Here is an 18684-nt window from a genome sequence, read left to right on the forward strand (position 1 = left end):
TGCAATAGTACAGGATTTCTCCATGGCTGACTCTAGAAATCGCAGTGTCATGGAAAGAGTCGGAGATCAACAAACGCTTATTTGCAGACTTCATAATTACAGTCCAGTGGAGCTTGTTATTTCTCATCAACATACGGAGTCTTAGTTACAGAGTGCACAACTCTTGGCTTCCTCTCCTAGTCGGACAACAAATGACGCATTGACCTTTCAAGGAATAAATGACCTGGGGTGCTTGAGACGTGACGGCGCAAGTCTCTGCGGGCGCGCGCCTTCCGTTCTCCTATCAGTGTCATCTGAAACCTCCAGGGCCGCGTTGTTGTTTCAAGACGGCAGGTTTGGTTTCTTAAACTTAGTTATTGAAACTGAGGCCTGAAAAGTAAAAAATCCCTTAATTTACCTGGTGCCCGAGTTTTCTAACCTGCAGATTGAGAGCCACGGCTAACAGGGTGTTAATGTAGAACTGCTTCCAGATAACAAAATCTAAATGTCCGCAAAATCCATAGTTTTTAAAAAACAACTTTATTAATACTTTTTTGTTAAAAACAGAATATAAAAAAGGATTTAATTCAGTTATTTTTTTTTTTACAAAGAATAGTGGCTTTTGCTTCAGAAAACAGAAACAAATCACTACTTGTAAAATGCGAAAATAAAAAGTTCTTCCCCTGCAGTGACTGAGCTTAATCGAGCCAGCATTAAAAATACAAAGTTTTCCTTTTCTTAACAGAAAAAAGAAAAGTCTGGAAAGTTTATAATATACAATGTGTTGCTGCTACATTAAGGCAAAACCCATCTACAGACACATGGAAAACTTCCTTGGTAAAGTGACAGTCGTTTTTTTCTTCTTAAATAGTCTTTGAATTTAAATAAAACTTTAAAAGCAAGTAAGTATTGCACAGACAGGTCTCCTTGTACCCTTTTAAAAATATCAACTCACTACTATATATGTCCCAGAGGAGAAATGGATAGCAAAGGAAGCAGGTGCTGCTGGACAAATTCACATTTTGTTTAGAACTTTGGTACTGCATCTAGTAGAAGAGCCGTTCCTGCTCTTAATTTTTAACTTTTCATTGGCCCGCAGACAAAAAAAAAAAAAAAGAAAGTTGCACCAATCTATAAAATCTGGCCCGATGTTTTGGACAAGTGGCAGTTAATCAACAATTCCCATTTGATGGTGAGGGAGGCAGCGTGAGAGTCAGCAAGACTCTGCATTTCAAAAGACCCTCCGAGAACCCCTTTGAGAGACGAGAATGGGACCGTGGTGGTCTTAACGCCTTGTGTATCTTATTAGTATGCTATGCTATATCCAGGGCAGCCCTGCTTTGCCTCTAAATACCCCCTTATTGGCGTAGACAACATGGAACATAACAAACATGAAATAGTCAAATATTTTTCAATGGAAAAAAAAAAAAAGAAAGAAATGCATTTCACTCAAACAATAAAATTCCGTTCTCAAATAAAAAACATAAGCTTTAAAATGTCAAGAAGCATTTATAAAAATAAAAAAAATAAAAAAAAGACTGATCATTCTGAACAGTGTTTAGCTATTCTAAAAAAAGGTTGATCATAAAGGTTCTGCGACTAAGAACCTGAAGAGGAGCTGAGAAAAAACAAAACAAAGAAATGTGTCTATTCTGCATCAGGTCGACTGATGCAATAATTTAAAGACAATGAGCCTAATCTAACATCTTCCTGTGGCAGGGCCTGCATAAAAACAACAACAACAACATCGGAACAGAAGGACACACAAACCAACTGCAACAATACTAACAATCAATCAGACAAACTGACGTCCAAAAGGGACGACGGTAAATAACATTAAAACACCATCACACACAGGGAGTGGTACGAGCGTGTCAGTCTTTAAATATTCTCCGGAGTTTCTACATGTTTGGTTAATCCACGTGTTCCCGGCAGGAACCCCAGACGGACTACGAATGTTCCTTCCGCGTGAAACCTGGTTGAGCTTCAGGGCGTCTTCATGTGTGGTAGATCTTGTGCTCGTACTCCGCGGCGGAGCAGTGAGAGGCCATTTCTCTGCGGATGGGCGCCGGGATGCTGCTGCGGTGCTGGTGGTTGTCGGTCAGCGTCAGGTTCAGCAGGCTGGTGCAGGTGGGCAGGTAGACGTGCTGCACGTGCTCCACCTCCGACCGACACACCGGACACATCTGAGGGAGAGGAAAGGAAAAGTATTTAGATCAGGGCTTATTTTATTTTTTTAAAGAAGCTAATTTATGCTTCACTGTCCAACTAATTCATTAAAAGTTGTTAACCCAATGGCGATACGCGGCGTTATGCTTAAGGCATCTCCTCAAACAATAATTCCATGGCCGCATTAGCAGATCCGTGTAGGGTTACACCAAGTCAACAACAGCCCTGTAATGTTTGATAAAGTGGGTCAAAGCACACGTTGCCAAGAAGTTTCAACGCCAGCAAAACCGAACAATGCGAGCTAAGAGAACACGTAACAGCAAACGCTCACTGCCGAGAGGCACAGCAACTCGCCCCTCATCAAGCGTGCCGTGGCGAGCGATGTTCACTGCCATCCAGGCCACTAATTAACCACCACTCGGGTCATCGGTCTGTACACCGTGGCAAATGCACAGAAGCAAGGGAAGGCAAGCTGAATCATGAAAATGAGAAACGGATCGCCTAAAGTGGCGGAACTTTCCCCTTCTCGCCTTCGTTTGTCTCGAGTTTTCTACGAGCTTGTTTTTCCAAAATTAGTTCAGCCAATGGAGGGAAGATTTGCCTGGCCGCTATAATCCTTCCATGCACCCACCATCTGCTTCCACAAAGAGGGGCAACATTTGGCTGATTAAGTGGGGGGACCTTCAGGTCAGCAGAGTGCAAGCAGAGCTTTGGATGTTAAAAAAAAAGCCAATGACCTAAGAATGCCAATCACACAAACAACCCCCCCCCCCCCTCACAGAACGAGTGAAGAAGAGTCTCACCTGCAGCTGGTTGGCGCAGCTCTGGCAGCACACCATGTGGCCGCAGGGGCAGAACGCGGCGTCGATCTCCTCCTCGCAGCACAGCATGCACAGCAGCGCCTCCCTGAGCTTCTGCAGCCGCTCCTGCAGGGCTCGGTTCTGCTGGCAGCCGCCGCAGTCCAGCCCGTCGTCCTGCGGGTCGTCTCGGCTCGGGGAGCGGGAAGGGGAGGAGCGTCCGTCGTCGCCGCCGCCGCCGGACACCAGGTCGGCGACCCCGGCGTTGTAGAGCGCGCGCCGGGCGTGGTCGTAGACCTCCTTGGAGGTGCGTCGGATGTCGAAGACGTACTTCTTGCCCAGGTTGATGTTTTCGTTGAGGAACAGTGAGGCGAGGTGGCCCTTGAAGTCCCGGCTGTACTGCATCATCACCGCGTCAGTCACCGTGTCACACCTGGAAAAATCAAAAAGACGAGCCATGGTTGCCACGGTCGGAAGGATCCAAAAGGGCATTTGACCAGACAGAAATCGGACTATTCCAAACTAATCTGTAGTACGACTCAGAACGTCATCCAATATCCCCCTTGCACCTCAACTCATCCTGCGTGTCTTACCCACTGTGCAGGTACTTCTGTTACTAAAAAGGGTTAAAAAGTGAGCAATGTGTACAGATGTGAGTCAGGAAGCATTGCGTTCCAAGTAGAGAAAACATCTTTTTTTTACATAAACACATTTTTGGAAATCTTTTATAATCTGCCAGTCTTTAGTGACTAGAACATTAACGCATGCTACGCTGACTAGAGGTCCAAAGCAGATCGGCCTTGTGAATCAGCTGAGGGTTGACGGACAGCTCTCACCTGTAGAAGGCGTGGGTCTCCGTAATGGCTCGGTACAGACCGCTGGCGGCCCGGTTACTGATCAGCTTGAACAAAAGCACGACGTTGTCACTCATGTCCTTGTTAACCGTCAAGTACACGCTCTTCCCCGACTGGGTGGCAATCTGGATGATCGGGTAGCTTATCCTGGGAGGAGGCAAATAGAGAAGAAACTGTTAAATGCTGTAAAAGTTCTTAAAGTTCCTAAAACTACAAAACATGAAACCTATCATCACTAGAGCCATTTGCAGATGTCAGAGTGGATCGTACCTGTTGACCAAGCTGAAGTCCTCCTTGCAAACGGCGATGCCTTCCGGGCCGACGCCCACGGCCAGGCGTTGCCCATTTGCGTCGCGGGCCCAGTGCCACTCCACGCCGTAATGCTCCAAAGAGGAGACCAGCTGCAGGGCCTGATACTCCACGGAGCCCTGGCTCAACCCCTCCAGAGCCTTGTGTCTGGACACGATGCTGCAGAGAAAGACGAGCATTTATGTTTAGTTCCCCCATCAAAGCTCATAATCTGACACAAGCTTCATCACAGACACTCGATATCGCAGGCGTGAATTCAGCGCTACGGAGTGTGTTTGCTGTCAAAGCTGAACACATCCTTAGGCAGAAGGCTCTGATGCTAAACTGGTTCTCTTTTGCTATACTTGGTAGATGAATGCTTGGGGGGGGCAAAGCGGATTCCTTCTTTTAGCCAGAGAAGTCTGCTGATTCCCACGGTGGTGGAAAATGCCTGGTGGCCACGGGTCGAATACAACAAAAAGTTTATTTTATCTTGTTACTGCAACAAAGTGCTTTTTGTACTTAAAATCGGAATCTTACGGTTTCAATGTGAATTCTTTTAACAAAAGTAGTTGGGTACTTTATGCATCTGCATACATAACATGCTGGATGTGAGTGTAGGTGTAGCAGTGAACAGTGGTGCCTGCTGGTTTAATGGTTTGTGTGTCAAGTTAAGACTCTGAATGGCTGCGGCTTCTGCACAATACAATGGGATCATGTTCTCGGGCTGCCAACTCTTGCTCTAAGGAACTTTTGTTTCACTATTCTCATCACAGGGAAAATGTTAAGTAGAAGGCTCCATCCGCTGAACCCTGTGAAACACGTGCCTTCGGATTTGCTGTCCGCCGCTGTTTGCCCAGTATGTGTGTATGTGAGAGAGATGTACTTTAATACAACGCATTTCCTCTCAGTTAAATAAAGAAATATCCTTCCATTCATTTAAAAAATATAAAGTCTTGGTTTAGAGTTTGGGTAGGTCTTTGCTTCAGACAGTATTTTGATGTATTACATTTAATTGAACACCATCTGTCAAATGATAGAACACACACGACTGATTGCATTAACCCATTATTTACTTTTCATCATGTCTTCACCGTGTCGTTATTGGGTGGATTTTCTCCCTTTGAGATATTGTGGGGGCAGAGATTCAGGATTCAGGTTTCAATGATTAACCAGATGTTCTTAACTGGAATTTGGACATACTAATAATACTAATAATAAGTTATCTTGTGTAAACCCTCCCTGCTCGACCTGGTTTCAGGTCAGGGTAGAGTTGTTATTTTAAAAATATGTGGAGAACAAGTTTTTTGCTCAAACAACAACACTGGCACTTGCTGCTCTTCTTGAGGCCCGTGTTGTGTGACTTTTACCTGTTGACGGTCGCGGTGTCGGGCTCCTCTCCGTACAGCTCAGAGTACCAGTACTTGGCTGTGTTTTGGTTGTAGTCTCCAAACTCGGCCTGTGCCAGGAGTGCGCTCAGCTCCTCCGCTTGTTCGGAGCCCATACGTAGGTGACCGTTATGGAGGTCCTCCTTCACGTGCATGAAGAAGACGTGTCTGGAGGACGGAGGGAAAGAAATAGATAAGTCAATGTCTTTACTTTAAGTTTGTCCAGAAAGAAGAACAAATAGTCTGGAATAACACCGTGTACCCAATTACAAATACCACCAACTTTTACTATTCAACGGACTCCTGCAGCGGCGTAGGAGGAGTCAGGACATCTCGTACGTACGAGGCTAACAGCAGTTGTTTGACATTTGTTCAAGAGCCGTAATGACTCACTTTCCCTTTTTATCGTCTTCCTCAGAACACACAATCAAAACTTTCTTTAGAAGTGAATTCCCTTGAGGTTTTTAAAAGCAGAAGTGGAGTAGTTTCTCTAGTAGAGGAAGTACTTGGACTTTTAACGTAGCGACTCAGTGTACTCGATCTCACATGCCAAAGTGCGACCATGAGGAACTTTCAATGCAATAATGGGACCCAATATGAGTCACAATGAACTTCATCCTGTCCGGGTCTCTGTGGCTTGTTGCCAAAATGCTGTCCAATCTGGCCCATTTAAAAACAAACCTCTACTAGTAATCCTGGTTTGGGGAAATGTGGTTTGAAATGACATGTGTTTTATGAAGTGATGGATGAGAAAATAGTTCAACGGTTAATGGTCAAAAAATCAACAACAACAACAAAAAAGTTGTTATTGTTCGGCCTGAATGATTAAATGATAAGAACACAGTGTTCTGGTGTGGTCAAGGAAAACAGCTAAATCCCCACAAAAAGAAAAAGCCGTGGCCGGTCCGTTCCATTGTTTTGACCAGAAGATGTGAGGAATTCTTTCCTTCTCGCAGCTTGAGACCAAACGTCAAAAGGAGAAACACCCTGATCCTTGCGTCACGAAGACCGTTGAACTAGAGTAACCTGAACTGATCCCTGAGATTACCTATGACACCGTAGCCTTAAGAAGATTGTACTGGCAAAGAGCCTTTTTCCAGTCACCTACTTCTGTGGCCACCAACCAGTGCAACAGCATGTCACTGGCTGGTGTTGTCGACAAAGTCTCGGTGATGCAGTTTGCGGCTACGATCAAATATGCTCATATGCAAATGTCAATTGAGCATTTGTTGCGGCTCTGATTTAGCTCACTTGACACTGGCAGAGATGTAGGTATCGCAGTTCTAGCAGTAGAACAGTTTAGTGTCAAAAACATGATGGCTGAATTTACCCCAAGGTATGACTAAAAGCAGACTACCCCAGAAACTACTTATTCTCGACCCCCCCCCCCCCAGGCCAGTTATCTTTGAAGCACGATGCAGAGAGATATTTTTCATCTTTGCAAATCAGGTCACACCGTGACTTGAGGATATTTCAGAGGGACGCCGAGTGTAAGGGAGTGGTAGCGCTCAGTGCCTCTTTTATTTTGTACAAACCTCTTGTGTTTCCAGTCGGTCCCTCGTGGGAACCACAGGGGAAGGCAGAATAACCTGGAGGTGACGTTTCCTTCCCCATCTCAGGGGATTACAAACCAGACTCTTGAGGGAGAGGGCACAACAGGCAATTCACAACGGGCAACACCAGAGGCACCATCGGCCAACGCACATTCATGGCGCTTCCGAGGAGCAACAACGGTGGCGCGAGCAGCTGTGAGGCACGCATAACAGAGTCGCTCTACACCACGCCTGATAAAGCCAGACCATAACAACGAAGCCCCACAGCCAACCTGGCCTCGGGCATAACAAACAGTACTTTGATACGGTGTTAAACATCCCATCCCCTCCCCTCCAACGCAAAAACACACACGCACTGCTCTCTATTGTGTCAGGCCCAGCAGGCGTCAAGTGATGCAGCGCGGCTAGCTAGCTACCCATCTGACGCAAACAATAGGGCTGACTGGAGTTTACTACATGGTGCAGACAAAAGGTTACTACAGGGCAAGCCGTGGAGGTTACTATAGTTCGATGGGGATTGCCGTGAAGTCAACATTAGTCACTATGCATCCAGCAGGTAATTTCATACATATCTTAAATAGCTTCCTTCAGGACAAGTCTCGGCCTATTAGGTTGGGTGTTGTGACACCGACTGAGTAACTAGCATGATGTGTTTTAACCACCGATGTTTCCAAAATCCAACCACCGATGACGAGGTGAGGCATTTGACCGCCGAGCTGCTGGGCAGGAAATGTAACGCCTACCTTCCCAGTGTTGTGGGGGCTCACATTTCTAAAAAAGGTGTCGGTTGGAAGCAAACAACTACAACAAGTACAGTAGAGCAGGTCAACAGGCCCTGCAACAGAGGTAACCAAAGTTCAACAATAGGTGTTCCTACAACGAGGCTGAATGATGCCTCAAACGCCACGAGAACAGATCGCTTAAATCCACAAGACACAGCTGCTTCACAAGCAGAACGTAACAAGATCCCTGTGGCGCTATCCCGCTACTGTATCTGCTCGAAATAACAGGGCAGATAGGGCAGGGACAACAACTCGCCGAATAAGTCTGGTTATCATAACAAGCAAAAATGTTTTGTACAGATGCAGCTCCACTGCCTTCCTGGGGGAGCCTCCGGAGTAAGCAGATAGCTTCTGGGAAGGATGTCCTTTCCCAGCATCGGCCGGAGCAGCTTCAATACCTGTCAAGGTCCATCGTCAAGGACCATACTGCACTTTGGAGAGCTGAAAGTCAATAAATTCCATGGTTTCACGGGGTGTTTGAGGCCGATTAGTTAGGCATAACGTTTCAGACCTACCGAAAATAAGTGTTATTCCTGTACAGCCCTTTCCCACAGGCCCGTAACAAAGCAGACGAGACAAGAGGCAGAACAGCTGAACGCTAACCTAAATCACTGTGACGGTCTCCAGTGTGACTTGACCAGACAGAATCACAGGAATCCGTCTCTTGTTGGGACGTGAGGATGCCATGCTGCATCAGCTTCTCAAGAGCAGCTCGACTTCTCTGTGTGCTTCAGCCAGTTTGATTCCCCGTGTCGGTGACTAACGCGCATTACTACTCTGACACATTCGCACGTGCATCGTTACTCGGTAGTGGTCATTGCAGCGCTGCCCGCCTTCTTTAGACCTTGCTATCGCAACGGACAGTAAATGACAGGTACCCTGTGGAGATACTCTCCTAGTCTATAGGAGTGTGTTGCTGTGTACATCTCATCATTGCCTTGTCCTTCATGGGCGAGGCTTTCTTATTTACAGTTGTAAATAACTCCTGCGAATGCTAACAGCACATAGGAGAAATAAACCATATTCAAAAAGGCCGTTGTGTGGGACAGAGCTGGAATAATTAAATTAAAGCAGACCAGAAAACTGAGGCAGAAGATCTGAACATCGGTTACCGCTTGTCTACGCAGCAGAGTTAAGGAGATGTAGTTTAGCACATTTCCTCCCATGAAACACAAAAATATAAAGAATTGATACGTCCTCCAGTACCAGAGAATGGAAGGAACTGACTTATTCAAGTAACCGGACACTCAGTACCAAGTCTAGGTCTTCTTCTGCCCATTCATAAAGCCATGGTCTCATTTTAACGTTTTGTGCCCCAACCCAGGCTCCATTCTCCCAGTAGGCAGAACGTCAGCCGCTTCACTTCACAGAAGAACAAAAAGTCCCCACAAAATGAAACCCAACACCTCTGCCTGGAGACGGCACCTCAGCCAGCCAATCACCAGTGGAGTTTCAGAGCTCGTCGGCCGGGCTCTCAACAATGCGGCTTGTGAGCTAGTCAAATGACACCCTGACAGGAGCCGTGTGCTGCGAGGTTACTATCGGTCAATGACCGAGAGTAAACCCGGCGCGTTTCCCCCAAAGGCGTGGGTTGAAGGGAAAGTCAAACTGAAGCGCTCGTCGAGGTTTGAACTTTTAACATAAAGTTGCATGACAATCGTCTCAAGCACTAAACGTGGCCCAGCCTTCGCTCTGTGGGTTGAACAGCAATTAGAACATAGAGGCCGTTTGTATGCTTAATGCCTCGTGTTACAGGCCAGCGCTCTGTACTGCATGGTTAAACAGTGACTTGAACTCACCATCAATGCTACATTCAGGTGCCAAAGAAATATAACACTTCTGTTGTTCTTGGAAAAGGGCTAATGTTGTGACTTTGCACAAGACAAATCAGGTCTAGGTTACCCAAATGCACAGGAGGAAATGGAACGCAGAGCTAAAAAGACACGGACGATGATGGAGCAGGCTGATGAATAATTTGGGTGGTGCTTTGGAACACTTGAAGACCCACGCGCATCTTGTGTGATCTTGGGTTCGATTGTCTCTGTAGCCTCCCACAGCGAGATAGCCAGAGGAACTTATGTGTGAGCTGAATAAATTATCTCCAATCGTTTTTGGCAAATCATTCAGTTGAAAACGCAGAGTAGAGATTATGCCCGTGTCCCTGTTTTCATACGTGAACTAATAATGTATAATAAAAACTTCCATATGTTGTAAAACAAAGCCTAATCATGCAGAATACTAGGTCGAGGGCTTTTGTGATTATTAAATGATTCTTAATGCGAATGTTGGTACATCCATGCAAAGTAAAGCCTTTTCATTGTATAATATATTCTCAGCTGATCCAAAAGTGTTGGAACCTGTGCCACTGAGGTAAGGAAAAGGAAACGCCGTGCACGGATCGATCATCTGTCGCGGGGTCAACGCGCACATTTACATGTGCGCATCGGGTCTCATGTGCCACTGACCAGAATGTCTTCAAACTGGGATTGTGCAAGAACACAACTCTGGAGAGCAACGACAGCGGTTGACCGGAGTCCTGAAAGTTGGACTTAAAAATCAAATAGTTGTAGGTTTTATTTGTTGAGTGGAAGATAACCTTGATAAACACCCGAATAGGTTAACAAGTTAACAATTCCGACCTTTGATAAAGCTTGTGCTAATAATAGCTGTAGCCTGTCAGGATATCCAATGTTTGCCTGAGCAGAATGTTAATTACGAGGGCTAATGAAAGGGAAAACATTCACATATTTATACCAGAAACACCCCCGAGTCAATGGTGTTTAATGATACGGAAAACCCAGGCTGATGTCGAGGCCCCTGGGTCAGTGTCGCTTAAACCAATGAAAAGTATTATTGCCTTCATGGGAAGAGATTAAGAAAAACCCATTTATTCTCAAGCGAATATATTTTAGAAAAGTTTTGTTTTCCACTGGCTTTAAATCAAAAATAATTAAGTCAAGAAAAATGTTTCAATGCAATTGTGTCAAACCACTGGAGGGTTCGTATGGCCCAGTTTTCAGTATTGAGCAGCCAAATTTACGTATTCACAAAAACACTAAATTTATAAACTGCGAGGTGTGCGTCGCATAATTACGCCATTGCATTCCTCCTGTTGTTTTGTAGCTTGGTGAGTCAAATATTTAACTAATAAAAAGTCATTTTAAAAAGTGTCGGGAAGATTTTTACAAAGCGAGTCAATTCTTTTTAAAAGCTTTAGAAACACACAAGTGTTTCGCCAGCCAAATTGAAAACAAACCCTGTTCCTAAACAGTACATTGAGTTTGTGCGCTGGAGAATGCTGCAACAAAGAACACCGTACGCACGGATGCCTTTGTGCGCGCGCATAACTCAAGCCGCATGTCACGAGAGTATAAACACAGCTTAAGCCTTGCGACTCAAATAGATGCAGCCTGCACGTTGTGCTCGGTAATATGTGGATATATTACAGATTAAGAAATTGGTTTAAATACTTTAAATACTAATCTTGCATTGTACATTTTTAGAGCAGGGTAGAGCAAGTTACACAAAATAGTGTCCCAAAATAGTCAGCTCCATGGGAGAACATGTTACCTGCCGGCCTTTTACATGGCAGCGGAGTACACAGCAGCTTACGTAAGCAGCTCTGTGTGCAGTGAGCAGGTTACGTAATATGGCCTTAAAGAAGGGCGAAAAGAGGCCCACCCCCCCGGCCCGAGAGAGTCGCGCTACCGTACAGCGCCTTTTGTCCTCCCCGTAAACTGTTGGGAACATTTACTCCAGCTCACATCCACCAGTGGAGTGAAACGCGCTGCGTGGTTATAAAGTGGGTGTGTGTCTCAGGACGGGTTTCAGGCTTCTCAAACTTGTTTTTGACCTGATGGCGTTTGAGAGTGAATGCGGTAAACACGGCGTTGCGCACACTCAAATGCCTGTAGACTCGTTCCCAACGACCACGTCCTAATAGACATGTAGAAACTGTGATGACGAGTGCTCGCTGGCCTGCCTGCAGTCAGAGCATGTTGAGTGTAAACGTTAGTAGCCTAAAGTAGGTCAAAGGTGACATGTCCAAGAATGAAAAAAAAACAGGCCCCTACTTGCACCAAGATTAAAACACAACTTCACAGCACAATGGCATGTGTAAGTATCTATTAGCAGCACTCCCACATATCCGTGCCGGACATTTTTTTACAACCCGATAACCCCCGCCAGCCATCCGTGGATAACCTCTGCTAATCTAGCAGAGGTCAGAGCACAGGCAGCCAAGTGTCTGTCAAGCCCCCCCCTCCGGCTGCCTTTCACTTTTTGTTTCAAACGGTTTCAAAAAGGACTGCAGGAGCCGAAGGTTCACACCCGACAGCGATAAAGATGTGGCAGTAGAATAAAGCACAGCGGACGATGGGACAGTGGGCGAACTGGGGAGCAACTGGGAGCGCACTGGACTACCCAGCAAATCCTGATCGAGGCAGATACGTGTCAGTTTAATCCACAGCTCCAGTGGCATGCTGCCTTTGAGTGGGAGTGGGAGGGCAAGAGCAGCATGGAGGAGTTTAAAATAAGAGACCAAACGGTCTCCAACTCTGCAGTGGGAAACCCCCCCCCGTGGCACTGCCGGTTGGGGGGGGGGGGGGGGGGGGGGGGGGAGACATCCACGGTACCACGCCAGACACGGCGTGTAAAGCCTTTGAAAAGAGTCAGAATCTGGACTAGTCGCAGTTGGTTACTTTGTTCTGAATAGTTTTTTCTTTATTAAACTGAACTAACTAAAATGTGTTAACCCCTATGCCAAGTTTTGACTGGCTATTAAGTGTCCAAATGAATCATTTTTTGGAAATACTGTATCTCTACGAAAACCAGCTGCTATATGTGACCCGTTTCTACAAGAGAAAAATAACCTTTGGGAGGGAAAACAACCTATGCGGTCACAGTTTCCAGACGACATCTGCAAAAAAAACCAAATGCAGCAGCGCGTCTTTGTTCATACAAAAATGGCTACAAACAATTAAAACAAAACAAGCACATCCAAAGTTATTTTCAGTTGAATGGGGGCAGTGACAGAGGTCCTGGCTGCCCCTCAGATGGTCTCTTGGGGCGGGCACACAGCAACACACAGCCCCCGGGGGCTGATGAATCACATTTCCTGCCAGGGTGCTCCAGCGAAACGACCTTTAGTAACCCCGGAAGGGCTCGTGGACGAGGTTACTGGAGGGCATTCTACTGTATGGTAAACAAAGTACTTTTCTTTTTTTTTTTTTTTTGGGCCACGTGCTGATCGCTGCGCATCGTGATCAGTCAGGTCTAACTGAGCGCTTCCAGAGGAGGCAACATGCAAATATTGCAGGCGCTCGGCCACAAAGGAAGTGAGCGATTTCGGTAAACACACCTCGTCTGTTCCTGCAGAATGAGATGGGGCTCCACGAAGAACTTGACCCGCAGCCTCAGCCGACAGGGCGTCACGTTGTCCATCTGCTGGCATATGCGATTCCTCAGATTCAGCCAGAGGTTCTCTCCTTTGCTGCCCGTAAACTGCAGCCCAAAGTAGTCCGCTTCAATTATGCCCAACTTTCTGCAAACCTGGAGAGAGGTGAAGGGTGTTTTTGAAAGGGGGATTTTGAACAGGGTAATGTTAGCCATACAATAATCCACATTAGTAAAAGTGGCAAGAATCAACAGAACCTCCTAAAAACAGGAGTCAACAAAGTTCCAGGAAAGAAACAAGGCCGCTGTTATCGCTTTCATCATCATTTGGGCTTGTGTTTCCTCATTCCTACGACTGCTGCACGGACAAAGCCCATCAACATGATGAAGCTAGATAAAGATAGAGTGGAAGTAAACTCTGAGCCTCCTCCGGGGTGAAAGGGTTCATCAAACCCACACTCCCACGCCCCGTGGGCGGCCGTGGGGTTATTCAGTGCCCGTCTGCAGGGGGGGGGGGGGGGGGGGGGGGTGAGATAAAACCCGTTCTTCCCACGCAGAGTTGGGGATTCGCTGTGCATTTGAAGCAGCGTTAAATACACTTTATTAGTAAAACCACAACCATTGGAGGGTGCATGCAATGTGTGGTTTTTTCTTCCATTGTGTGCACGTTGGAGGGAATGGAGGTGAATATCTGACCGGTTTAGTTCTCAATGAAGTTTCTGTTTGAGTGGAGCAAGAGCTTTGACTGGTCGCAAGAGCAGAAGAATGAACTCAAGTAACCTTGACAAAGCCACCCGCCCCCAACTAAGTGAGCCATGCATGTAGATGTGACCAGTTTGAACCGATGCATGGAAACGTTTCCAAAGTTATAACGAGCCTTGCGTTTTCGATCATAAATCAATATTTTAAAAAGTGTTCCATCGTAGCAAAAAGACGTTTCTTTTTTTCAGTCGCGCAAAACGGGAAATTTAGCTTCCGCAGTCTCAACGTGCAACAAAGCAGATGGATCGCAAGGTTTGTTGAGAGAGAAAACGCAATCCTACACAGGGATAAATAAGTCGTGCAGCGATTACATCTTATTCAGGTGTTCCTCTTTATGCAGAAGCTGGAGTCGCAAGTACGCGATCGAGCTGAAGTTTAGGAAAACGGAAAAGCTTCAGTCTCCAAAAGACAACCAGGGCACTGCTGCACCGGCAAACCATGACAGGGTGTTTGAGAGAGGAATCCTGGAGAAAACGTGCGTTGTATTCCAGCACAGCCTACCTTATTCAGACAGTCTTCCCCGTGCGCCTTCGCATCAACTTCCACTTCCATCACCACCGAATCCGGCCGAGTAACGTGACAGAGCATTTTGGCTGTGTACTCTGTGAATCTTTGGTGTGCCACCCTTTAAAAAAAATAACAATAAAACACTTCTCGAGCCTTCTTAAAACCACCAACCCCTACATCAAGCCTTCGTCACTTCCACAGCCCTTCCAGTCCTTATGGCGAGTCCGCAGCCACCAGCTGTAGGCTATATCAATGAAATGCCCCGTGAGGACCCGCCCACTTCCAGCCGTCCAACGGCGGCCAGTCTGACAACGTCGCCGGGGGAGTCCAACCAATCAGAGGTCGCGTTACGTCCGTATGCGGCTCGAGCTCGTCGCCCCGCGAGCGGAAGCGCGAGGAGTCCACTGCGCCCTCGTCTGGCTCGCTCGACGCATTTCACTAAAATGTGCCTTTTCAACTCACCTGCTCCTAATGAATTAGACATGTTGGTGAACTTCAGCATACCTTCGGGTGAGTTGAATGGCCCCGTGTACGGGTTTGTGTGAATAATGTATGGAGAAAGTAGTCCAGAAATACCCCACCGGCTCGTCTGCCGGTTTTTTCTTTTGTTAAAGTCGAGTTGGCCATGTTGTTTCCCGGCCCATTTGCACAGATTCCACACGGTTTATGCTTTTGTAGCACCGCTTTGTGTCCTTGAATCGATGACACCTTTTGCTAAAATGACAGTTTGCTGTTTTTAAATAGAAGTTATTTGCTAAGGGCTTTGGCAAGGAGACGAAAAAAAGGTCGCGAGGAGCCGACGTGGAGAGTAATGGAATGATAAAAGGTTTGAGGAGAAAGCGGTTTGGCCTCTCGCCACCACGGCCGAGCCTCACGTGATGTGAAGTACTGCTCAGCTCTATTTTATACAACTTTAATGATTTATAGAGGCTTTTTCAATAGTTAAAGCTGTATTCATCCTCATCTCTTCAACGGTGTATTATTCATGAACAAAGAGTGTTGATTTCCACTGTAGGAGGAGACCTCATCAGTCAGGAGACACTGCAGAAAAACACACACACACACACACACACACACACTGGCGAGGCCCTGTCTCTGTCTGCCAGGAGACTTTTTGGGGAAAACGCAGGCGTGTCTCTCCATATTTTTGTGCTCACCCACTACTGTAACTTTCAACGTGACCTGGAAGGAGCTCCTAAACGCAATCAAGTCAATGAAAAAGAGAGTGGTGGTAATGACGACAGGCAGTCCTATTTGTGTGTTTAATAAGTGGAATTATTAAAATACACTCGCCCCTCAAATGCTCCTTAAATGTGAGAGTCTAAGCCACTTAGATCGGCCCGTTGTGGAGGAGAAAATGAGTTTTGATGCCACGCAATCCACAGCATAAGTGTTTATAGGAACGTGATGCGACTGCACCTGATATTACTGTGAAGGTGTTCGGATCTGTTTCTGATTTACAACTTTATAACTCTCGCTCTCTCTTGACTGGCCAGACTTATCAGCTGTAACGTGTGTCTTTCTGTGTGCAATAAGGTCAGGTCAGGTCTGGAGACTGCTGTGGCTGGTGTCCCTTTCCCCCAAGCTGATGCAAGAAGGTGTACGCTGAACGCACAAAGAGACATGCCGCCTGAACAGCCGTCCTATCACCATAAATGGAAGAGCGAGGAAGATAGCGAGTGACCAAGTATCCACCGTCCGCGTGTCAAAGAAGGTACTTACTGACACACATACTCAAGAGCTGCAATAGTACTGCAGATGGAGCAACTTCAGGTACACAAACGGACAAACGCGGAGGTGATACAGCTGGTGTCTGATCATCATCGCCCTCCAAAATACAGCAACAGACATACGTGCCAATGTGATGTAATTGATATTGCGCAATGCAGAGATGCACAATGGAATTTATTTGTAGCCCATTCGCAACGCAAGAAAGGCCTGGCAAACAAAACCGAAACACTGGTGCATTCCTGTTATGCTTTTTTTGTTCCATAGAGAATGTAAACCGCAGCAACAAAAACAATCCACCGTGTGAATAATATGACTCATCTTAACATTAAATTCTACAAAGGGAAAACATTTTCCATCAACTTTGACTATGTTAGACCACTGATCATCACCATTATGTAAACACAGTCCGCCTTCTCTACTAACATGTACTTAAAATGTACTCTATTTGGATTGGATACCAATACATCAATAGCTGTAGAAGAACTGGAATAAGAATAGCTGGCAAAAAAACAAAAACGATATTCATTCATCAAGACTCCTTTTGCACATCTAGGTCAATTTTGGGGGTAGGGCATCTTTTGTACCATCTGGGTTCTTGCACAAAATACAGACCATAGCTGACTCGTGTTTTGCGGCTAAGTATGACATCATGTAATGTGACATCACTTCCCTCTGAGGCAAGTCACCGCTCACTCGACTGGAGCGTGAACACATAGCCACGCAGGGTTTTCAGTGTGTGTGTGTGTGTTTGTGTGTGTGTGTGTGTGTGTGTGTGTGTGTGTGTGTGTGTGTGTGTGTGTGTGTGTGTGTGTGTGTGCATGCATGTGAGCACATGACTCCGCGGCGTCATCACTGCCCATCTCCATAGCCAAAGCTGTGCCTCTTCAAGCAGAGATTATGTCAGAAAGGGCCATGCTAGCAGAGCCGCGGCTGTTGTTGTTGTTTCGGTAGCCTTGATGACAACCCTTTTTTAATTCTAAGCGTCAAAAGGCAGCTGACGCATGAAGGCAAAGAAGGACGACCTGTTTGTGCAATTATGAGGAAAGTCCAGAGGGCGTGCAGCTCCTCTGAGTCGGAAGAGAATCAACAGCCGCGGTCAACGGATCATAGAGATCAGCCATCACCAGGTGGACGCTCACCCGATGCAAACTCGCCGAGCGGGTTCGCCGTGGAGGCGGGAAGTGCGATGAAGAGGAGTCAGGGTTTCAGCAGCTCCTTCAGCTTTGAGGAAGAGCATCAGCCTCGGCCAAAGAGAGAAGAAGAAGAAGAAGAACCGTCGCCAAAGAACTCTGACGGAGTAACCGAGAAGGTGGAGGCAGAGTTGGCGGCGGAATGCATGCGGTTGGAACAGGATGCTTGTCGTGACACAAGTCAACCTCCGAGGTCAAGTGTTTTCAGGCCTCAGCAGTTATGGCTGGCCATGACGAGATGTCTCGCCATGCGATGGCCTCCCTGTCTGTCCATCAACAGGCAGAGCAACAGGAAGCTAGCCTACCAAGCGGACGGCGACCAATCAGACGACGTGCGCTTTTCTGCCTGCTCCGAGTCCACCAATGAGAGCTCTTCGAGTGCTTGCACCTCGGACGACAGGGAAGTGACAGTGGTGACGGAAGAGAGAGTTCGGAGCAGAGGGGTCAGGAGCGGCCCGGCCGCCTGTCGCTGGGTTTCTCGCTCCTCCCCCAGACTGCCAAGAGCCAGACAAGCCACAGACTCCGCGTTAGCCTCGTTGATCTTGGAGAAAGAAACGTTCCTGAGGATTGAGTTGGTGGAATCGGACGCCGAGAGAGATGATTTCTGCTACCGGGCTGAGTGGAAGCTCTCGGAGAGGACGAAGAAGCTGGCAGAGGGTGTGTGGCTCTCAGGAAGCCAAAAGAACAACGGGTTGACGTACTGAGTGGGACGTTCGGTCGCCTTGACTGCGTCGTCTGTGTGTTATTCTCCCCATCGAGTTGGATTGGTTATCGCAACCATCAGTGCTTTGGTTATTGTTATCGTCATGTGACTGCTGATGATGGCCGTGTAAACTGCTGTGCGCTGGTACGAATGCCATGTCTGTTGCTAGCTAATTAGAAATGCTATTTTTGGAAACTCTGCACAGTTGGTGGTGGTGTTGATTTTACTGCCTTTCTATGTCCTTCTGATTTTAACCATACCGAGCTCCATGCATTGGCGTCAAGGGAGATTTAATATAAATGTCATGTATTTTTGAATAAATGCCCTTTTGGGATACAGGTTTGACATTTTTTTGCACGACTTGCTATTCTGCCAAGTACAGGTGACATGTTTAAAGTGGTGTTGGAAGGGAGAATCCCGGCTGCTACATCGTGCTCAAACATCCTTTTCAAGAAAATTTATTTAAGGACACATCTTGGAGCATTGTTTTTTTTTGTCTGCATGCCGTTTCATGATTTTTAAACTAAATTAGGATTTATAGTCATTTGAACAATAACCAAGAAGCAATGTATTTTATACACGTACCA

At 46.5% G+C, this 18684-nt stretch overlaps 1 protein-coding gene across 1 annotated transcript; it reads right to left on the bottom strand.

The window, feature by feature from the left end:
• Window positions 1-500: 500 nt before the first annotated feature.
• mylipa (myosin regulatory light chain interacting protein a) lies at window positions 501-14732 on the bottom strand. The gene is made up of 7 exons (XM_040187824.2): window positions 14468-14732; window positions 13170-13360; window positions 5458-5643; window positions 4070-4267; window positions 3782-3946; window positions 2952-3378; window positions 501-2165 (listed from the first exon to the last, which is right to left on the bottom strand). Exons 1-7 carry the CDS (start codon window positions 14552-14554, stop codon window positions 1977-1979), a joined length of 1443 nt encoding a protein of 480 aa, XP_040043758.2. The 5' UTR covers window positions 14555-14732; the 3' UTR covers window positions 501-1976.
• Between the last annotated feature and the right edge of the window lie 3952 nt (window positions 14733-18684).

The sequence above is a fragment of the Gasterosteus aculeatus genome, chromosome 10 (genome assembly GCF_964276395.1).
Source record: "Gasterosteus aculeatus chromosome 10, fGasAcu3.hap1.1, whole genome shotgun sequence".
In the NCBI taxonomy this organism is placed as follows: Eukaryota; Metazoa; Chordata; class Actinopteri; order Perciformes; family Gasterosteidae; genus Gasterosteus; species Gasterosteus aculeatus.